At 29.2% G+C, this 22,411-nt stretch overlaps 1 protein-coding gene across 1 annotated transcript; it reads right to left on the bottom strand.

The window, feature by feature from the left end:
• Nucleotides 1–6,214: 6,214 nt before the first annotated feature.
• Nucleotides 6,215–9,460, bottom strand: LOC125826613 (probable lysophospholipase BODYGUARD 3). The gene is made up of 4 exons (XM_049505964.1): nucleotides 8,869–9,460; nucleotides 8,452–8,780; nucleotides 8,149–8,348; nucleotides 6,215–6,631 (listed from the first exon to the last, which is right to left on the bottom strand). Exons 1-4 carry the CDS (start codon nucleotides 9,458–9,460, stop codon nucleotides 6,310–6,312), a joined length of 1,443 nt encoding a protein of 480 aa, XP_049361921.1. The 3' UTR covers nucleotides 6,215–6,309.
• Nucleotides 9,461–22,411: the final 12,951 nt, after the last annotated feature.

The raw sequence follows: 22,411 nt of genomic DNA on the forward strand, positions 1-22,411 counted from the left end.
GATCTATATATATTCTATTCTTTTCAGATCCTCACTTATAGGATTAAAATTGAGTATGTTATAGTTCTTCAATTTATAATATCAACTTAAAGAAATAAAGCATTTCTATGGAGATTGACTTAGACCCCAAAACTTATTGAGACATCTTATGTGATGGATCCTCCATACATATAAAAGTTAATTAAATAATCCCCTCATGGGTCCATACATATAAAAGTTAATTAAATAATCCCCTCATGGGTCCATACATATAAAAGTTAATTAAATAATCCCCCATACAACTAACTAATGATAATTGTGACTCATTTGGCATAAATTGTTTCTTTGCACTTACTTTTGGAGTTCTGAAAATACAGTCTACTAACTTGGTTTTTTAGGAAAAAGGTTAGTTATATTTGTGATCCTTGTGGCCATATTTAGGCCACGTAATTTATGGTCATTTAGCAGCTCTCTATTAGTATTCTTTTTTGGGGAAAAAGATAAGGTTGATTCTTATGGTTTCGTGGGACTCCATGATTTTGATTTAAGCCACTTTATGAGCCCAATAATTTTTATTCTCCTATTTTTTACTATACTTGTTCTCTTATTTCTTGACAAATTGTGTGAAGGAATATATTTACTTTTTTCCTTTTAAATTCTAGTGAGTATGCATGTGGGAACACAATTATATAAGGAGGAAATTGAAGAAAAGAAAGAGGGGCCTCTAATGACACATTCATTAATTAATTGATACGACTTTTCATTGAAATCTATATACTGTTTAATTTTGGTATACACATCCATTCAATTATTATCATATATACAATTTCTTTGACCGTATAGTTACACATGACGAACTCTTAATTCCTTTGCATTACTAATACCTAGAAATACACTCCTCAATACAATAGAGTGTATAAGTAATGCAAACATAAATAGTTATACATAACATGAAAAAATGAATCAAACAAGAAACTACTAATACATAAAGCTAATGCAAGCATTATTTTTATTAATACACTCGACCAAATGACCTTAGTATTAAATGAGTAGCTTTTCATTTCACAAATTAATCATATAAAACGCAAAAAAGAATGAGCCCCAGAGAGAGAGAGAGAGTTGTATTTTTGGATGTAATATTTTTAAGTCACTATATTCTAAGTTACTCCTAATTTGTACATATACAATAGATGTTTAAGGCAAGCAGAGACTTTGAATCTAAATTTTTGAAGGGAAAATTACACGTATAAATAAATATATACTTGTTAATTAGATAGCATAGCGATAGTTTGCCTTAATTACAATTCGCGATCTACTTTTAGCTATAATTATGCGGCTCAGCTTTTTAGTTCTATATAATTCACACGTTTGAATAATTCGAAATTTGTATAATATAATTTATATAACTTTTGTATAACTCAGATTTTGTATAATATAATGTGTATAACTGTTACACTTCTGATGTTTGTAATTGTATAATTCGTTATTTCGAGTTAATACAAAAATAACTGAATTATATAAATATACCCGCGAATTATACAAACGAGACAGTTTAAACTATAGCTACAACCCGTAAAATGCAAATTATGGCTATGGAGCATAATTAAGTTTATTATAGTATTTGTGAAAGTTCCCATTTTTGAATATAGGCAAACTTGTAGCCGACACTGTATATATAGTAGTCGTTGATGTTTAGCCCAAAAAGAAAAGTAGACAAGGGCAAAGTATTGTGTTCCAATTTCCAGGCTTATTTCTTGGGTTTAGGAGGAAAAGCCCAATATGCACCCATTCCTATATTTCTTCGGACCCAAGATTTGATTTGTACTCTTATTTTTCTCCGCTATTAATTCCTACTTGATTGAAAACTATTTTTATTTAGTTAAAAAATAAAAAGTTTTTTCTCCTTTGATTTAGTTATTTTATGTATTTATTAATTCAGGAAAAAAGAAAAGAGTGAACAGTAACTTGAACATTTGCTCCTAAAGTATAAGTAGAAGTGAAAACTTGAACATTCAGTATAATGGAAAATGAGACATCGTCAGTCTGAATGTAATATAACAACCTGAAACGATCGAGTTGCCATAAATCCTAATCAACATCAACCTACCAATGGTCCTGCTTCTTGACAGTGTAAATATCTAGTATAGTTATTGGTTTGAATAGACATGATTTTTCTATATAATATTTTTAAAAGATTACTCAACTATGAACTGATCATAAGTCAAATATTTCCATGTGGATAGTCAAAGAAAAACAAAACAAATTGTTAATTAGGGAAATTAAGAAGATTGCGTGCCTCATTGTTTCCGCTGGTTAGCTAACAACCTTACATGTTGTAGTTTTACAAGAAATTAAATTAATACATGCACTAATACTATAATTTCCAAGCCGTTCAACCACATATATAGTTAATAATCATGTAAAGAAGCTTCTATATAGATCAATTACTATTATTTTTCTCTTCAACTCCACTAATGTCCTAGTTTGTTCTGAGATTTTTTCTATTACCAACTTAAAATGTAGTATACCCTTGAGTCCTGCCAAAAAAAATAATGGGGAATCAGAGTAAATTAATGGAGTACTTTATTTTTCTAATTTGCTGCCTTACTTAAATTGGAAACTTAAACTACTCAATTGTGATCTTTGTATGTCTAACAACTCTCTATTCAAATACACTTTCTCCTATTGAGTGTCTTTAAGTAACGAATTCTCCTTGTTTCAACTAATAGCTAATTGGTACTACTACTCATGTGATATATACGTAAATTGTTGAATTATTTTAATTCAGATTTTTATAAAATGTACATATATATTGCATGGCATCTTAACTTGACAATGAATAAAATCTGATGTCAGTACCTAAAAAAGAGGTTTAAAGTACGCAAGTTATGTTATTTGAACTCTGTTTGAACCTACATGAACACCACATAAGGGACACACATTATTTATTTTTTCATCTTAAAAGGAAACTCATAATGAGTAGAAAGAGACCAATTCCTCCATTATATTTTTTCCATTTGTACGTAAACTATAGAGGACAAGTCTGCAACATTAATTTGCTTCCTGTACTCTGCCAACAAAGTCTCACCTTCACTATTTAGTAGTATTAGCTTTCAATCAATTCCAATATTATTATCTTATATAAATGCACCCATTCACCTTCGATTTCATATTATTTTATACAACTCTAAAGAAAACATTCTAAAAATAATAATAACAATAATAATTTTTTCTTGATATATTAAATTAAATAAATAATAAATTTTATTATAGAAGTCAATTAAAATGAAAGGAAGGAAGTAGTATTAATTAGTTGGATTGTATGATATTTGGTGGTCTGTCAATGAGCAGCATCTCTTAGTCATCTGATGAGTTCCCTACACTATTTATTAGTAACATTTTGGTCCACTAATTTAAAATCATTTACGTTGTTTATTAGGTGACAGGTGGACTCTAATAACTGACACTTGTATTGTCTCCGCTGTTATTTATGGTTGGCAGCATTCAATTTTCTTAACAATCATGCAATGCTTACTGTTCAAACATTACTAGTTCATGTTTTCCAATAACCATATCTCTAAAGTTAGAGATTAGTTAGTCTTAATTTGAAATGAAGTGTTAATCTATTTAGTTTAATTTATATAAATCGAATTCACTCGTTTATTATATACAACCTAATGATCAGTTTAAATTCTATGTGCAGTTCCGTAAAATAAAACATTTAAATAGTTAAATTACTTTTAAGATATATAATTGTGTATATATATAATAATGATAAGCAATCTTATATGGTTACCAAAACGGATAAATTACCTATATACACACCTTTTTGTCCCATAATTTCTATTATTCCCTACCAATTCTAAATTTTTCTAAAATCCCTTATTTTACTCCCAAACCCCCAAACCCTGATACATAAATTCTAACTCCCAAAATCAATATTTATCCCTTCCTTATTTCACTCCACAAATCTCTATTTTTATTTATCCTAATAAATAACAGTCTTCGAAAATATTTTGGCTTTAAATATGTTTTCAAAATTCACAAAACAAAAAAAAAAACGAAGAAGATAAAATAATATTTTTTTAAAAAAATAATTAAAAAAATAATAATATATATATTTCATTATTTTCCTTCTTCAAACACAACAACCACACTTTCTCCTAAACTTTAGAATTTTGATATTTCACATTTGTAATCTTGATAACATATCGTCTTTATTTTTGTTATTATTATTTTTATTTCCCTTTCTTTTATTTTATAATTTTTGTCAAAATTGATAATTTTTTACCTTCTTTTTGGTTTCTCAACATAATATTTCAAGTATAAAATTTATTGCCACAATTTTTTTTGGTGGATTCTCATCTTAAAGATAGCATAGTTTAATATGTTTTTAAAAAAATATAAGATGAAAATAATGATATTAATGAACATTAAAATTTATGTGGAATATCTTGTTCTTATCAAATTTGGAGAATAGTTTACCAAAATTTGTTAACTTAACTATGGTTATAATACTTCTAATATAATATAATCTTGACCTTTAAAAATTGAATAAGACACATGTCTCTCATTTAGAAGTGTACTTGACAAAATGGATGGAAAGTGTAATGGAGGGGAGCCAAATCCGTGTTTGTTCATGCATCTAATTGATAACTTAATTCTTATTTATTGTGATACATTTATAGATACACTTTATTTCAGCTTACATACATCCTTCTTTCACAACCTTATTGTATCAAATACATTATTATCAACTACAAAATGATACATTATGTAAGTTATACATATCTTTCAAGGCAAACAATACAATACTTATCAATTTAAACGAGATACATAATAGTAATATTGTATCATGCACTAATTTTTTTAGATATGATATATACGTAAATTCTAATTTATACTAAATGTATCAATTACATAGCAACCAGCACACATTAATGTATCGATCTCAAATCTATCATCTTATAGGCAACAATTACTTATTTAATGTATCTAGTATAAATACAATATTTATCAAATTAATCGAGATACATAAATAGTAATGTATCATGCACTAATTTTTTAGATAGGATACGTAAATTCGAATTTATACTAAATGTATCAATTACATAGAAACTACCACACAGTAATGTATCGATCTCAAATCTAACATCTTATGACAACAATTATTTATTTAATGTATCTAGTATAAATACAATACTTATCAATTTAAACAAGATACATAAATAGTATATAAAATGCTAAGTAGCAAAGATATTCATGATGTATCTTCTCAATTTTTTCGACAATTTTGAATCAAAATTGAAAGGATCTTCAATAAACTAGGAGAAGAATTTTGTATCTCAATTTTTTCAACAATTTTGAATCAAAATTGAAAGGATCTTCGCTGAACTAGAAGAAGAAAGAATCTTGAATCTCAATTTTTTTGGTAATCTTGAATCAAAATTGAAAGGATCTTCGATGAATTTGAAGATTCAAAAGGATATCGTTTGTCCAACAACAATTCCATCACTTTTGTATACTTCATAACTCACCTCGCTTACCCAAAATTTCGACAAAAGTTTTTTAATGAAATCTGAAAGGTTTCTTTGTTGAACGGGGAGAGCAATTTGAAAATTTGAATTTCTTCATTCTATTAGGATTTTCCTATGTATGATTGAGAGTAAGAATAAGCATAAGCGTAATTTATGGAATTTAATTAATTTTCAGATTTTATTCCCTTTTTAGTGCAACAAAAAGTTTTTTTTGTATTAAAATTAATGTATCCGGATGGTGAATTAATGTATCCGGATGGGAACTTATGTACCCTAAAGGTATAAATTTTAAGGGATTATTGTAATTAGAAAAAAAGTAGGGATAGGATGTAATTTACTCTTTACAGTATGTGATTTATGTAAGTTATACTAAAAAAAAAAAAAAGAGCTCATTACTTTGTTACCTAATATAATTTAAATCCTTGTGCTGAAGAGTACGTGCTTGAACAATAAATAAACAGGAAAGAATAAGTAAATATAAAGCTTTCGACCATATATATATATATTCATTGCACCTTTAATGATGTTTGATTATAGAAAAGATGATGAGAAAACATTTTCATATCCCATATTACTTTTTCTTGAATAATATTCAAACTAGACGTATATCTGATACATTACATTCAGCTTGCATGATCGACATACAAATCAGAAAATGAAGAGAGAAAAAAACTAGCTAGCTCAACCAGACCTTCATGATTTTGTCCAAATTTAATTTAGGTTTATACGATAAAAATACTTTCTTTGTTTTAATTTACTTATAAAAATGATGGTGGGGAATTCACATAATTAATTAAGTTGAATTATTCCAAATTTGCTCAAGTTCCCTTGCGAATGATTTCTGTCTTCGAACAACAATGGTGATGTGATCTTCTTTCTGGACAACCTTAACGTGTGCACGAGGAATTCTTGACTGTACATTATAGCTGCATTCGACCGGAATAAGTTCGTCATCTTCACCGTGGAACACCGTGACTTCACATTTTAGCTTGTTTCTCACCATGTCTAAGTATCCTTCTATTTTTCCAGCAGTACCACATATGATGTTGTGTAGTGTATGCCACGCTGCGTTGTGTGTATGGCAGCAAAATCCCTCTATTAAGTATGTCTTAATCCTGTATTCATCAAATATATATTCATTATATTTGCTAAACAAGAAAAAATAAAATAAATTAAATTCATGAATTCTTGTTTTGGAATATTATATTAGACGATACAAAGTCTGTCGTCTACTAATTTCTCAACAATATTTGACTATTCAATGTATACGTATCCTTCTTCTAAGAATACAGCTAACTTTATTTACATATTCTTTAGTTTCCAGTCCTTATTTGGTCGATAGTTTGGTGGGTGGAGTGGAATAGTCAACTGAGATCTCCTTCGATAGTCAACTGTGTTAAGTCATGAGTCATGTGGAATATAAGGCTTGATGAGTTATAATTGGGAGAAACAACAAATGCTTCTAAGCCAAGCAAAAAAATGATAAGCAAAAAGTTGAGGAGAAGCAGAAAAAGGTTGGAGCAGTAGATGCAGTTGGTGGGTTGGTGTTTGAGTTAAAGAAAATCAATCCCATTTATTAGCATCTCTCTATACACAAACATTTATTACAGCAAAGTTGATGAAGAGCAAATATTTAAGGCACCTTTACTACTTCTCTCTGTTAGAATTGAATCCCCTTTAATCCTCCACTTGCCTATTTGGTTAATTTAATGCATGCCACATTTTCTCCATTAACTATATATGGATTTGATTTGATTTTTCTTGGGTAGATGCATAGGTGATAAGTCTTTGCATAACTCAACTGTAAAACCTAAAAAGAAGAGAACACAAAACTACTTGGTGCCTAAATTAAATGAGGTGGATTGAGAAACTCATCCTTCAATTCTACCTAACAAAGAATAAAAGGAAAAGAAAGAAATGAGGTGGACCATGCAAATTTGTGAAGGATGTAAAGTCAAGGGACTATGACAAACAACTTTAATTGTGTAATTTCATTAGGAGGAGTAAATATCTATTTGTTGGCCTAAATGATTCCTTAGCTCAACATGGGGATTTTAGGCAAATAGTAGCCACGTACAAGTATCGTAAGTTCACATCAACTAGTCCTGAGACAATAAATATTCCTTCCATTTTATATTATTTGATTTATTTTTAAAAAAAACATTTGTTTTGGCAAATCTAAAGAAATTTATCATTTTCTTTCCACACTACTTTTATCAATAAATGACTACATGAAGTATTATTAATCAAATTAAATTTTTTAAAGAATATTGTTAGTTTAGTAAACTTTATTAAGAGGAGTGTCTAATCAATGAAACGGAGGGAGTACAAACTCTCACACAGATGCCACAATCAAGGGTACTCACAAATACATGTTAGTACTCGATCGATTTACTCTTAACATAAAAGAAACATACAAATTACTCTTAATTTGTTCTCCCTTTCCATTCTGGTGTACGTCTGGATTGACCCCGGTAAATCCGAACTAGCGTGCCCACATTTTTTTAAGACCGCAGATATCTTATCTATTCTAAGTTAAACGTGAAAAACTTATTGTATTTCATGATCATAGGCAATTTTGACCCCGAAGAAGTAAATGTGGGTAGGAAAATGTTTTGAAAATTAGACGGACCTGTTTCTGGTAACAAGTTTGGTGAGAAAGTCCCACAAACGATGGTTCTTGCATATGACTAGGCAAACACTTCTGCTTATGTGTTCATACCAACATGCTATGGACGCCCCAAACGCTATTGGTGGCCACACCCGCCTTGGTGCTATTCTTCTCATCATATGTTGCGTCGCTTGTTCACCCTTTGGTGTTGGAAAATATGGCTGTCATAATAAATAAATAAATAAATGTCATCATCAAATAAAATAATATGAATATGGCTTTTCATGTTCATGTTCATGTTCAAAACTGTTATTAGCTCCTTACCGGTGCAATTAAAGTGAGGGATTTGACTGATCCAGGATATTTTACAGCTAGTGCTAGAGCCAAAATACAACCTAAAGAATGTGCCACAATGTGGAAAGATTTCACTTTGTGTGCCTCCAAAACTGATTTCTCAATCATCTCTAGATGTTCTCTTATTGTGTAAAGTGAATCACTTGGCTTTGGACTCCTTCCAAATCCTAACAGATCCACTGCAAATAAACGATACTTTGATTTTGCTGCCTTTGAAAAGTTTGGAAATAATGTCTCTGTCCAAAATGCTGATGATGAAATGAACCCATGAATGAAGATTACATCTTCTTCAAAGTTTGCTGATATATGTCAAACAAACGGATCATGTGTTAATTAAAAACGTGTAAAAAGAAAAATAAAAAGAAGTCTTTAACTTACTAAACATACCTTTGGCACCATCAACTCGGACAAAAAGTGAATCTTTGCAAGAAGAGGACCAAGAATTACAAGTGTTGCAATCACAATCCGACCACCTAGGAGTAACATCATGAGGTTTCTGGCCACCCATTTTGCCTTGGAGCATTTCCACTATGGTGGAATTAACAGTAAAAGTTGAACGGACACTTCCATTTTTCAACCTCTCACATGACTGTTGTATCACACCCGCATTGTCAAATTTCCGGCGTTTCAGCTCATTCACTGTCAATTTTGACACCTCCGCCATCAATGATGGCCGAGTGTAAAGTGTGTCTGAAATTTCTTCGAGACGTAGTTTGCTCGAAGAAGTCAGACACACTATCTTGGACTCTCCTCGTTCGGAGACCAAGATTGAGCCGCTGCTTGTTATGACTTCTTTAATGGAAGAGCAATAACAGGGTTTCCACTCTGCTTCGATTATGAAATCGATTACTTTGTAAGTATAACAGAGGATAAAATCAAGAATGTCGAGGATAATGAAAACTAAGAAGCTAATGGCTTCGTTCATTACTCTGCCTGCTACTATGAGGCTTGATCTTGCATTTTCTTTAATCGCCGCCATCATTGCTTCTTCTTTTTTTTCCCTTAAGTTTGATCACCACAATGAAAAAACAGAGGACTTTTGGCAAAAAAATAAAATAAAAAAGTAGCTAGTGTTTTTTCAGAATGGCAAGGCACCCATTAACTTGAAAAAGCTCAAAGTGCCAATGCCACTATAATCTTTTAGGTTTGTTGGTGTGTTTTCATACAAATTTCTTGATTTGGGGATTATTTTGGGAAAACGTGTATTTGTAGAAAAAATTGGTGGGAGAGGAGAAGAAGATAGATAAATAAAGAGGGTACGCAATTACTGGTAACAGATCATTAAAAACATTGCCGGAAGTCTCTGAAAATAAGGGAAAAGAAAAAAGTTTGTTGGTGGTTGAACCTCTTGATAAACTTTTAATATTTTCTTCAAACCTTGTTTTACTCTATACTTGTGTATTTGCCTTCCTATTTATAGTTAAATGCAACAACTTGACCACCAAATATAAGAGTCCTCTAATTATGTGTTGTTGGAATATCTGTTTTGTTAGAAATTGGAATAGTATGAAATAAATTGCTTCTACATAATTTTATTCTCTTTGTTATGATCATTGAAGTGACTTATGAGTTTCGTTTACCTATCAAACTACTTACATTTTATCTAACGGCAAGCACTAAATAATCTTATACACAATTTATCATGAGTGTTGATTACTTAAAAAAATCATTCAAACTAATGGTAATTAATCAACAAGAGTAGTTGTGGGTTCGAGTCACCAAAAAAGTAAAAGTAATAGAAGATTTTAGGAATGAGTCATTTAACTTTGACTCAAGAAATCGTTTCATGCCGGAAAATAATATACGTGTCTACTTTTTTTAATGGTGTAACCACTTGAGTTTTTAGAACAAAAAGAAATTATTAAACTCATTTCATTATTAGATTCGTTTACTTCCTTAGTGTGTTACTGATGGAAAAGAATCCGTTTACTTAGGTTGTGTCGGGCACTTTGCTCCAATTTCAGGCCAAGTCTTCCACTAAAGCGCCGGTCATTAGTTATTACTCATTACAAAGTCCAAGTCAATTAATTTGCTGTTAGAAGAATTATTTTTTTTCAACCATTTGTCAACCATATAAACAAATTTAAATGATTTGGGTTTGAAATATTTTATTTTTTGGCGTGAAAAGTCAAGCGCCTTTTTATTAAAAAACTAATTGGAAAGTTAAATAACTTTTTAAATATAAAAAAAGATAAGTGACTTTGTTCATGAGCTAAAGAAGGAAGCATATAAGATTTTAAATAACTTAAATGCTAGAATTAGATTAAAGTTTTTGGAAAAGAATGAACAAGCTAGTTGTTTTATTCTCTTTTTTTTTTTCTTTTTCCCAACCAATGTTTAGGTGTTTCTGCTAGTCCCTTCATTTCGCTTTAGTGGAGATGGGAGTGTTCTCTTCACTATATCAACTGATTCTGATGCTTGTAGTGTAACAACAAATATTTCTATCCTCTAGTTTTTTCTTCAATCTATTTTACTTATTAATAAATAGTTGAAGCATGCACGATCAAATATATATTATTTACTTTTTCATTGTCAATAACAAAATTAATAATAGAGTAAGTGCGAGTGTATGGAGGAATCATAATTTTACTAAGGGGTGTAAAAAATATGATCAATATATAAACCCATACACAAGCTAAATGCGGGGAAGTCAACCTATAGTAAAGTACGTGATGCATAAATTGCGAGTATTATATGAGGTAAAATATAAATTGTGGAAATTTAGAAGAATTTGAACTTTAATTTTTGCTTGATGCATCACTCAAGTGGTTGAGTAAAAAATAGGAGGCCTCAAGGCGTCGTTGTATTTATTACCCCATGCCACCTATCACCTACAAACCACAAAACCAACTCCCCCATCACCACCGACTCTCCTCTCTTACTTCACTACATCTTTGACTTGTTCAAAGTCACCTTTTTTATCTTATTTTCTTCCTTCTTTTTAATGGTTGGACCCTCATGGAAAAATGTGATAAAAGGGAATGGACCTTTGGGTTTAATTTCATTTCAAAAAATTATGACAAGACTATATAAAGAGACAAATTAAACAAGCCTCAATCGAGGTGAGACCTAATAAATGGAGTAAATTGCATTTTCAAACTCAATTTATAATTAACATGTAATTTGATCCCTAACATATTATATGTGTGCTAAATTAATACATTTCAAATGTATGGTGTTAATTCGTCATTTACACATTTTTTAAGAGGTCATGTGAGATGTATGGATGTACCAACAGGCAGAAGAAAAAGAGTGAAGCATTAAATGATATAACGTGTGGCTAGCATGATTTTTTTCTTCTTCTTCTTTTTTTCCTTTTTTTGCCTCATTTTTAGAGGAAATGGGTGCAAATTCAAATTGCACCACTGAAGGGTCAGTTGTGCAAATATATTCTTAATTAAAAATGGTGTCATAGATGGTAGGAAATATGTATTCAGTAATGGACAATCTCACATCATGTAAAGAGTATACAAGAGATTAATATTTTAATTTGAATTATTTTGTCTAGTACTAACTATTTACAAAAAAATCAAAAAAAATCTTTCATCAGTACTCAGGTCTTTGATGATTGACAATTCTATTTGCAATGAACACTTAATCATGTAAGCTAGCCACCAGATTAAATACAAATGATGCATTAGCCTACTCTAAACACAGCTCGTTATAGAGTAAGCCAGGGCCACTACTCTAGTGTGATTCCATAAGAATAGACTAAGCATACAACAAAAAGAATAAAAATATGACTGGTACAAGCAAGTGATCAATATCACACAAAAATTTACCAGTATTATTATTCCATAAGGGGCTGTTTGGTTACAAAGAATAGACTCTTACCCCGTCTTTTGAGTTGACTAATGCCCCTACCGCCTTTATGGACATGATGACTCGGATGGTCCCCAGAGGGCCAATAGGTTGTAGCCAAAGTATAGGCTCTAAGCTTCACCCCTTCGATCCTAGAGAAATCTTTGGGACTCAATGGAGGAAAGGAATTCATTGATGAAATGATAGAGTCTTACCTTAGAATAAAATTTGGGAAATTAAATCTATCTGGTATTAGCTAAATTAGTATTAAAAATTTATCAAAATTATATTATGATTATCTATCCCTCATGGTTATAAAATTCAGTTATTAGACATGCCGTTAAAATTGTTCTAAATTTTTTTTTGAAGTGTAGATATGCCTGTCCCAATAATAACCTTTAATTCATCTGCCCTTTTTTTTCATCCTTGTATCACATGCTCACGTAACATATATAGTATAAATCAATAGCTTTCTTTTACTCGAGATTTTGACAACCTTGAAATTATACTACTTGTATAGCAAAATGACAAAAAACTTGAATGCAATAGGTGATGGTGAAATAAATTTTCCGATACTCGTAGATCGAAATGTGAAGTGTTTTTCTCCATGACCATGTGGTCTGCATTCTGCAACAATGCTTGTGCATAGCTTACTAGCTATAAAGTTAATTTTATAAGTAATTAAACCGCTATTATAAGCTTTTAAATATTATTTTTCAAGTTTAAAATTGGAAATACTAATCTTATTTGATAAACAAATACTTATTCAAAAATAATTTCTTAGAAACGGCTAATAAGTATAGTGAATGAGATGTTTGCTGCTCGTTTTAATTTTCTTGAATTGGTCAGTACTGCTCATGATATGTTGATTTGTGACCCTTTTTTTCCTCCGGTGTTCGGAGTCTGCATTGAAGCTCCGATTAAATTTAAATTGCATACCGCAGGGCCATTTGGGATGAGGCTTCCAACAAAATTTTCTCTGTATCCAATGCTCAAATCCGAGATCTCTGATTAAGAGTGGAGCAATTCTACCGTTTCACCACAAATTGGTTGGACTTTTGTTTGTAGGAGGCGACGGATGAGTGGTGGATCATGTGACTTGTTAATTTTGCAGCAGTATTTGTCTCTAATCTTTCGGTGCTTAATTGACTTATCAGTAATCACTCATGTTTACACAAAAACTTTGTAAACCATATTTTTGTTGTACAATTTGTGGATTGTCTCTCATGTCACCATTTCATTTATTATTATGATGACTCTAGGTATCTATCTCATAATAACTACTACACAAAATTTGCAAGAAAAAGTTTGTGTTATACAATTGTTCAAAATTAATAACATCATCAAATTAAAGATATGGGATGTGATTATAATAGATACATATTTTATTTCATCTAATACAAATTGTTTAATCAATGAAGTGAAGGTACAATATTATCCGTTTTGACGGCCTATTAGACATGTTAGGATGAAGGTCAATCAATCTACCTATTTTCTAGCAAAAAAAGAACACAAACATGAAGATGATTTGATAGTTTGATAGTTTGGAGTAAAGCAGTTATGAACAAATAGTGGACTTAAGTCGTATTTCTTATGAGCGATATTTGCATTAATTTTCTTCCATCGTACCCAAATAAATATGTATACATCTAACTCCGATCCTATTATTAATGTTCCTGCAATGTTTCATCGAAAGACTTGAAACGGCTCAGCTATTGCAGGTAAAATATTAGTCCTTTTGGACCGCTTCTTAATTAATAGGAGTATTTAGCTTAGTTTAATTGTCATTTTAAGACGAAAATACTATTTGATTCCTCTAGCTAAAATACAGTATGCAGCATAGGATTTGACAAGTGAAATTTCAGTAATATTGTGTTGAAAAATTCATGTAGTTATAAATGCTGAATAAAACTTGATGTATGGTTCAACCTTCAAAGTTGGTAATATTTGGCCATTAATTTCCACAAATGGCTTCTCCATTTAAACGTGTCTGCAAATAAATAAAATCATGTATTTAACCAATAGTGCTAGTGGTCATGTCATATCATTAAAAAAGAAAACTTCACATTGAAAATAGCTAATCCAACCAAAACATGTTAAAAGTTTTATTATTAATTCATAATATACATGATCACAGTAGTATAAAATTCCACGACATTGATCCTTCAGTACTTGTGTTAATTACGTAATTCAGAATTAATTAAGACAGCTCTGCACAAAGCATATGAACATTAAATTCAAATAAAATACATGTAAATATATATCATTTCTGTTACTATTTTCCATTGAATTCGAAGCTGATCGAATTAATTGGTGTCTGATTCTTCTCTGGTTCATGCACCATCATAAAGTTGGTATTTGACAATTATAAATAAGAATAGAAATTTTTCGCTCATCCTACTATAAGTAACTCGTTTTTACATTTTATGTCCGAAGTAAATGTATTTCATTTCACGTTGTACATGACATCAACTTCAAGCCTAAGATTCATCAAGAATCGTATCAACTAAGTTATTTTTGGTAGTTTTTACATTTCCACCAAGTAGTTGATACATCTTTATTTGTTTATATACTAGCTAGTATTTAATTAACTATCCCGTTTCAATATATCAACTAGCTTGAATAATTTGAATTTTCATTGAATTGGTGGACCTCATTAGAAGGATAAAGAATCATCCACTAGATGTTTTTTTACTCACAAACTCATGAATTTTTAATTACATGTAATTAAGAATAGAAAGATATCGTACGTAATAACATATAACTCATATAGTTCATTACGACATTACATGCCCTAATAATTAAATGTATTCATTCCACCTTGTATCGACTTCAAGCCTTCTGATATAATTAAACGATTAACTGAAATTCACGAATGATCGTCGACTATGTTATTTTTGGTAATCTTTTCATCTCCATCAAGTAGTTGATACCTCTTTGTTTGCCTGTAGACTAGTGTATTTAATTAGCTAGCTACTATGTGGTTTCAAAATTCACAAACCTGAGTCCTGACTTATTTGAATAATTATCATCGAATAGGACTCGTTAGATGAAGAAAGGACTATATATCTAGCTACTAGGAGTTTCTTTTATTCATAGGCTCAAAGTAATTAAGGTCTATTTCTTTCAAGTCCTAACATTGTAAGTTCATTACAACATTCCATGTCCTAATTAAGTGTATTTCATTTCGCCTGTACCTATATATGGCGTTAACAACTTAAAAGACTTTTAAGCCAAGCTTGTGGAGCTGATTAATCATGGTGAAATTATATAAGTGTGTATATTTCAACGTCATGTATTAATTGGCTTTGATGTATATCAATTATCATACATCTCTCAGCAGCACCTATAGTGTTGCTCTCTTGTCAATTTCCTTCACTATACATGGTTCCTCTCTATCGAACAATAGTATGTGATTAATTAATGTCAAGTTCAAATTGAAGTAGTCGATGATGTTATGAATACATAATTACTTTCCCGCCCCAAAAAAGAAGATAGAAATAAATGCAGATACATACGAAGTCAAACTAAGAATACTTTCTAGCATGGCATCATAATAATAATAATAATAATGGGAAGTCAACTCTGCTGAATTTAATTAAATTGATCAATTTTACACCATTTTCCAAGAAGAGTATATATCAGAGATCATTAGAAAAAGGTTTTTAGTTACGTTGTTGATTTCACTAGCTAGCTTGGACCATGCATGCAACTGCGACCTAATTAATTATACGTAACAACATTGCCACAATTTTTATAATTTCTCTGAAAATTTAAAAGAAAAGATGACTGAAATACGCAGATTTTGATCATGATATCCCAAAACTTAATTAATAGTATAAGATTATACAGATGGATTGATAAAAATAAAGGATGAATAATATATATAAATGAGGTGTTGTTGGATGTTGGCAATATATATATATATATATATATATAATGCCATGCATGCAGACTGCAGTAGTGATGAACTATTGGCCAGCAGGAAATTGGTCACATGCATGCATGAATATTTTGAATAAACTGTTTCCTTAGAGAGCTAAGCTATCAACAACTAACAATGAGCTGGTTTCGCCCACCATTAATCTTATTTCTTCTGTGGGTTCAATATAATTAATTAAGGGGTAGTGCGATATATTTACATTTGTGGTTAGTATAATTGAGGTTCGAAACCAGGAATTTAAACAAAGTAGTCTCCTTACAAGCATTCTAGGTTATCAATCAGCACTGGCTAATCATAAACTGTATGTACTTTTAAATAACTTACATTAACAATAAGTTAAAGAGTAACTATAGATATCTTTAATCCAAATTAATTAAAACTGACTATTAGATATCTCCAATCTAAATAAATTAAAATCAATTATATGAATGTTCAATATTTTTGAAGTGGATAACATTAAAGCTAAGTATCATAATTAACCTGTTATTCATCAAATGTAAGGCGAAGAGACAATTAGTCAAATTCAAAAAAGGAAATAAAAAATTGAAAGTAGTTGGCTGTTGTGGAGAGCCTCCTTAATGGTTAGCAGATAAAATAAAAAGTCAATCACTTGCTGACTTTGTATTAATGGACCTCCAACTGCCACGTGTAACGTGAACTTGTTACTATCACATATTCATTCTTTTTTTTTTTTTAAAAAAAAAATAATAATAATAATAATGAGCAACTTTCAATATAGCAAATATAAAAATTATATTTGTATGTTATAGTTATAGTTTGCATAATTGCGCTCCATAACAAATTTTATGTTTGTTATGGAGCTTGTGATTTGTATAATTCTCTATACATATGCGAATGACTATTAATATGTAAATTTCAGTATACATATATGAATATGGTTATTAATATGTATATTTTGGTATACATATACGAATCAATTGTATAATTTGTGTTTGTATAAAGCGAGAAAGAGAGAAAGACAAAAGAAAACTGAGCAGAGGAAGATCTGTATTTGTATAATTTTAAGTGTACTAGATTTTCGACACGTGCGTTGCACGTGATTATCAATTCAGAAAATTTAAGTGAAAAATTGAATAATAAGCTTTGCACAAAATAATATTGCAGATTCTTTTGTGAATGTTCAATGTGGATCGTCATATATCTCTTACTCACACGAATCTATGAAGATAGTCAATGAAAAATTTTATTAGTTAAATGCAATAATGTATATATTTATTTCAATTTGATGACGTTCAATCATGTAATTAGTCATATCACACTAATATTACCTTATAGACGATATTTGTTGTGTATTTTTCTTGTCATCTAACCAGATGTGCTTTGACGTGTATTCCACTTAATTTGTTTAGATGTCATATGATCATGTGGAGAACAACTACATTTTATTTTTTAGAACTATTTTTGTATATTAATTATTTTAAAAGTTATAACATAATAGATGACGTTCGTTTTGTTGGCTCTCATATTTGACTTCTCAATTGTCTATGTACATAAATCAAAGATATTTATATAATTGTCCATAGTTAACTGAGAAATGTTTCTTTTTTATTTTAAACTGAAAAAAACTAAAAATTAAAATTAAAGAATATATTCTATCTGTGAAATCATATATATAATCACTTATTTATCTTACACCCAACAAAGATATAGTTCATATACTTGTAAACAATTTTCAATTTATTCAACCAATGCAAGCATGATTCGTCCAAGGGAAAATGACAACACCGTGTTATCACATATATAGGGGCAATATAATAATATGAAAAATTATTGGTCAAAAGTTAATATAATGAAAGATGAAAAAATAGAAATAATTAATGTAATAACTACGAGAATTCATAATATTATAGCTAAAGAACGTAAAAGAGTGTGAATAATATTGGCAATAATTAGTAATAACTAAGAGAATTTATAATGTTATAACTAAAGAATTAATGTACAATAGATGAATTTCTAATAAACTTTATACTTACATAAATAAATAGGGTGTAGGGACAAAATGAAAATGTTTATTCCATATTAATGATTTAAAATTTATTTTGTTAATGATAAATTTTAAATGATTCATATATATTCACAAAATTTTAAAATAATATATTTTGAAGTTAGAAGATCTTGTTAACTTGATAATACATTTGTGACATATATAAATACCTACCCAATATATATATATATATATATATATATATATATATATATATATATATATATATGCATTAATGAAAATATATATCTCATAAAAATTAGTTATTAATAAATAATAAAGATTAAACTAATACACACTTCAACAGACGTTATTAGAAAACATATGAACTTTTCTTCGTCGAAAATACTGAAATATTAAGAAATAGTAAATTATTAAAACAAAAGGGCAATGTTTACATAGTAATAACTATTTTAAAGAAAACTTCCTGAGAATCTAAATCATATAAGTAGCATTGATAAATAAAGTAATTCTTTTGTCTTGAGCATCAAAATAATAAATCGTGATAATTTTCTAACTCTTGAGAAGTTTAATAATTTTGGAATAAGATATTCAGAAACATATATTTATACAACAAGAGAAATTGTTAACAAAATTAAATGAATTTAGACTACAATAAAAATTAAACTAATACAAACTTCTACTGGCATTATTACAAGTCATATGAACATTTCTTCGTCGAAAATATTGAAATATTAAGAAATAGTAAATCAGTAAAACAAAAGGGCAATGTTTATATAGTAATAACTATTTTATGAAGCAAACTTCCTGACAATCTAAATCGCATAAGTAACATTAATAAATAAAGTAACTCTTTTGTCTTGGGCATCTAAAAAGCAAATCGTGACAATTCACTAACTCTTGAGAACTTTAAAATTTTTGGAAAAAAGATATCCAGAAGCATATATCTACATCATAAGAGAAATTGTTGACAAAAACAAATGAATTTAGACTACAATAAAAATTAAACTAATAGAAACTTTAACTGGTGTTATTACAAGTCATATAAACTTTTCTTCATCAAAAGTACTTAAATATTAAGAAATAGTAAATCAGTAAAACAAAATGGCAATTTTTATATAGTAATAGCTATTTTGAAGCAAACTTCCTGACAATCTAAATCATATAAGTAGCATTGATAAATAAACTCATTATTTTGTAATCGTGATTATTCTCTATCTCTTGATAATTTTAATAATTTTTTAAAAAGATATTCCCATAAGCATATATCTACATCACAAGAGAAATTGTTACCAAAAACAAATGAATTTAGACTACATCATGTTAACTTCATATATTGAAACATTACATACTAATGTATATACTAAGCAGAAAAATAATTATTATATCATCACAATTATTTTCCTCAAGTACTCGAGGTTAAGGAATTTATCTCTTAGGATAGAACAATTCACTTCATCAGAATAGTGGTACCTCATATTCCGCTAAACTTCGAACTCACTCAACGACAATAAATCACACGAAATTTTTTAAAATGCAAGAAGAAGAAGAGTAGAAGATTTTAAAATAATTGTGGTTCAAAATGAGATGAAACCCTTCTATTTATAGTCAACAAATGGTAGTATGAACAAGTGTTTTTTGTGTCTTATCTGAAAAGTCATGACCTTTCCGAGAAGTCACAACCCTTTCGAAAAGTCACCACTTATCGAAAAAGTCACAATTTTTTGAAAAAGTCTCAACTCTTTGGAAAAGTCGCAACTCTTTGAAAAAGTCACAACTCATCGAAAAATCACAACCCTTTGAAAAAAAGTCACAACTCATCGAAAAAGTCACAACCTAAGTTAGGGATGTTATAGTAATTTAACATTCAAGTTAGGAGTTCATGCTTTTAAGGTAATATATATATAATATAGATAAGACAAAAATATATGTATTTGAATATACAATTTTCTCTCGCTTTATACAAACAGAAACGCAATTTATACATTTGTGTTTGTATAAAGTGAGAGAGGCGAGGCGAGCGAGATTCGCTGGAAGAGAGGTGACTGGCAAACATTTTGCTACAAATTAAAATTGAATGAAACTATTATTAGAGCATTTAATTTGAATTAATAGTTGCAATTTTATACAATTTTCCTATAAATAATTTTCCCTTGTCTGTGACTTGGACAAACTGGGCTCTTTATTGGATTGGAAAGACCTCCTCAAGTGGGCCTTTACTTGTCCAAATCCAAGATATTAAAGCCCAAGTATTAATATTTCTTAAGAGTAGCAAAATCATTATACTTCAACAAACAATTCTGTTTAGAAAAAAAAAAATTGTGAGAAAGAAGTGAAATTTAATAGAGCAACTTTCACATATAGCAAACATAAAAATCATATTTATATCTTATAACTAGAGTGTGTATAATTGCGCTCCATAGCAAATTTTGTGTTTGTTGTGGGGCTATTAATCTATATATTTCAGGATTCATTTGAAGCTATATACAATTTTATTTTCTAAATAAATTTAATAAAAGGTTATAAATTCTGTTACAAAAAAGGAAGGCAATCGCTAAACTCACGCAAAAAGATCTCTTTCCTTCTACGACTTCTTCATCAGTAGTGACTTCATTATAATTGTGTACAAGTTTGCCTAGAAATTTACTCAAATATACATATATACATAACTATGACTTATTGTGTATAAATATGACACAAATACAATTAGCGAATTGTATAAAATAAGATTTAATTCAATTTATCCTATACAAGTTTTATAAATAAGATTATACATTATACAACACATTTAAATTGTATAATCGTTTATATTGTATATTTAGTGAGATTATTGTACTTCTATTAATAGAGAAAGGTTGTATATTAAACCTAATGGCTAAAAAAATACAGATCTGTGTAAATAAACATATAAAAAAGTACATATAGTCATTTTGTATAACACTAACTTTATCTTAATATAACATAAACATGTTTTATATGGATATTATATATTATACAAAACAGTTCAATTGTATAATTGTTAATATTGTATATATGGTAAAATTGTTATAATAACTACTACTATTTATACAATAAGTTTGTATATTAAACCTAATGGATGCACATATCTGTATAAACAAACAGATATAGGGCAAAAATTTATAGAGAAAATATAAGACTAATATACAATCGTAACATATACAAATTAATGATTATACAAATACCTGAACTTCTTCATGTTCATCTTGCTTTATACAATAAGTTTGTATATTAACCTAATGGCTAATATACAATTGCTTTTCCTTTCCTCTTCTTACTTGAACTAGCATCGTACTGATCTTTGTCACCTCCCTCAACAATTTCAGATTGCTTCGATTTTGCACTAATTTCACCCAATCTGATTGGGTAATTCTTAAATTTGGATGTGATGTCTTTAATTTATTTGGATTTGGCTATTGAACCTGCAACCTCTCCAAAATTCTGAGTTAAACCCAAGAAAAATGTTCATCCATTGTATAAGTGAAAAATCTGTATGGATTATGATTTCATATGAAAGTTAAAGAAATAAGGAAAAAATTGGAAAAATAATAATTGATTTAGAGGTTTTGACGGTACCTGAAATTTTTGAAATCGTGATTGAGAGCGTAGTAGTGAAGATTTGAAATTCAAATTGATTTTGTGGAAAGAATTTAGGAGAAATTGAAGTGTATGGGAGAGAGAAAAGAGATGAAGTGAATTGTATAAAGGAAAAGACTTCTGTTTTTCTTAATTTGTGGAATCTGTCAGTAGCAAGATATACGAAACTATAGCTACTCAAAGGAAATAAATGAAACAGTAGCTATATTATTTATTTTCAATTAATAATTTGACATTATGCACAATTTTCCCAATTTAATATTGGCATTCTATTTGAAGTACTCTTCAAATTAATTTTACACGACAAACTACATCAGCCGTTGACTAAAAATCATTAAACCGTCCTGTGATTTTCTTTTTACATTATTGATATCTATAAACTTTAAGTTATATAATATTCTGAGTAGTAATTTCTTCCTCCCCCTCCTTATTAATTTGAGTAAAAAAAAATAAAAGTCAATGCACTATATGTACCTCTACTTTTGTATTATCTTTTCTTTCTTTTTTTTAATTTTGTATTATATGCAATAAACAAATTTGGCACTTAATCTGTTTATTTATGAAAAAGAAAGTATAAGTGGAGACGGCAAAGACGAAAATCGTTT

This window comes from Solanum verrucosum, unplaced genomic scaffold, assembly GCF_900185275.1.
Source record: "Solanum verrucosum unplaced genomic scaffold, falcon-dt-bn FXZP01000060.1, whole genome shotgun sequence".
In the NCBI taxonomy this organism is placed as follows: Eukaryota; Viridiplantae; Streptophyta; class Magnoliopsida; order Solanales; family Solanaceae; genus Solanum; species Solanum verrucosum.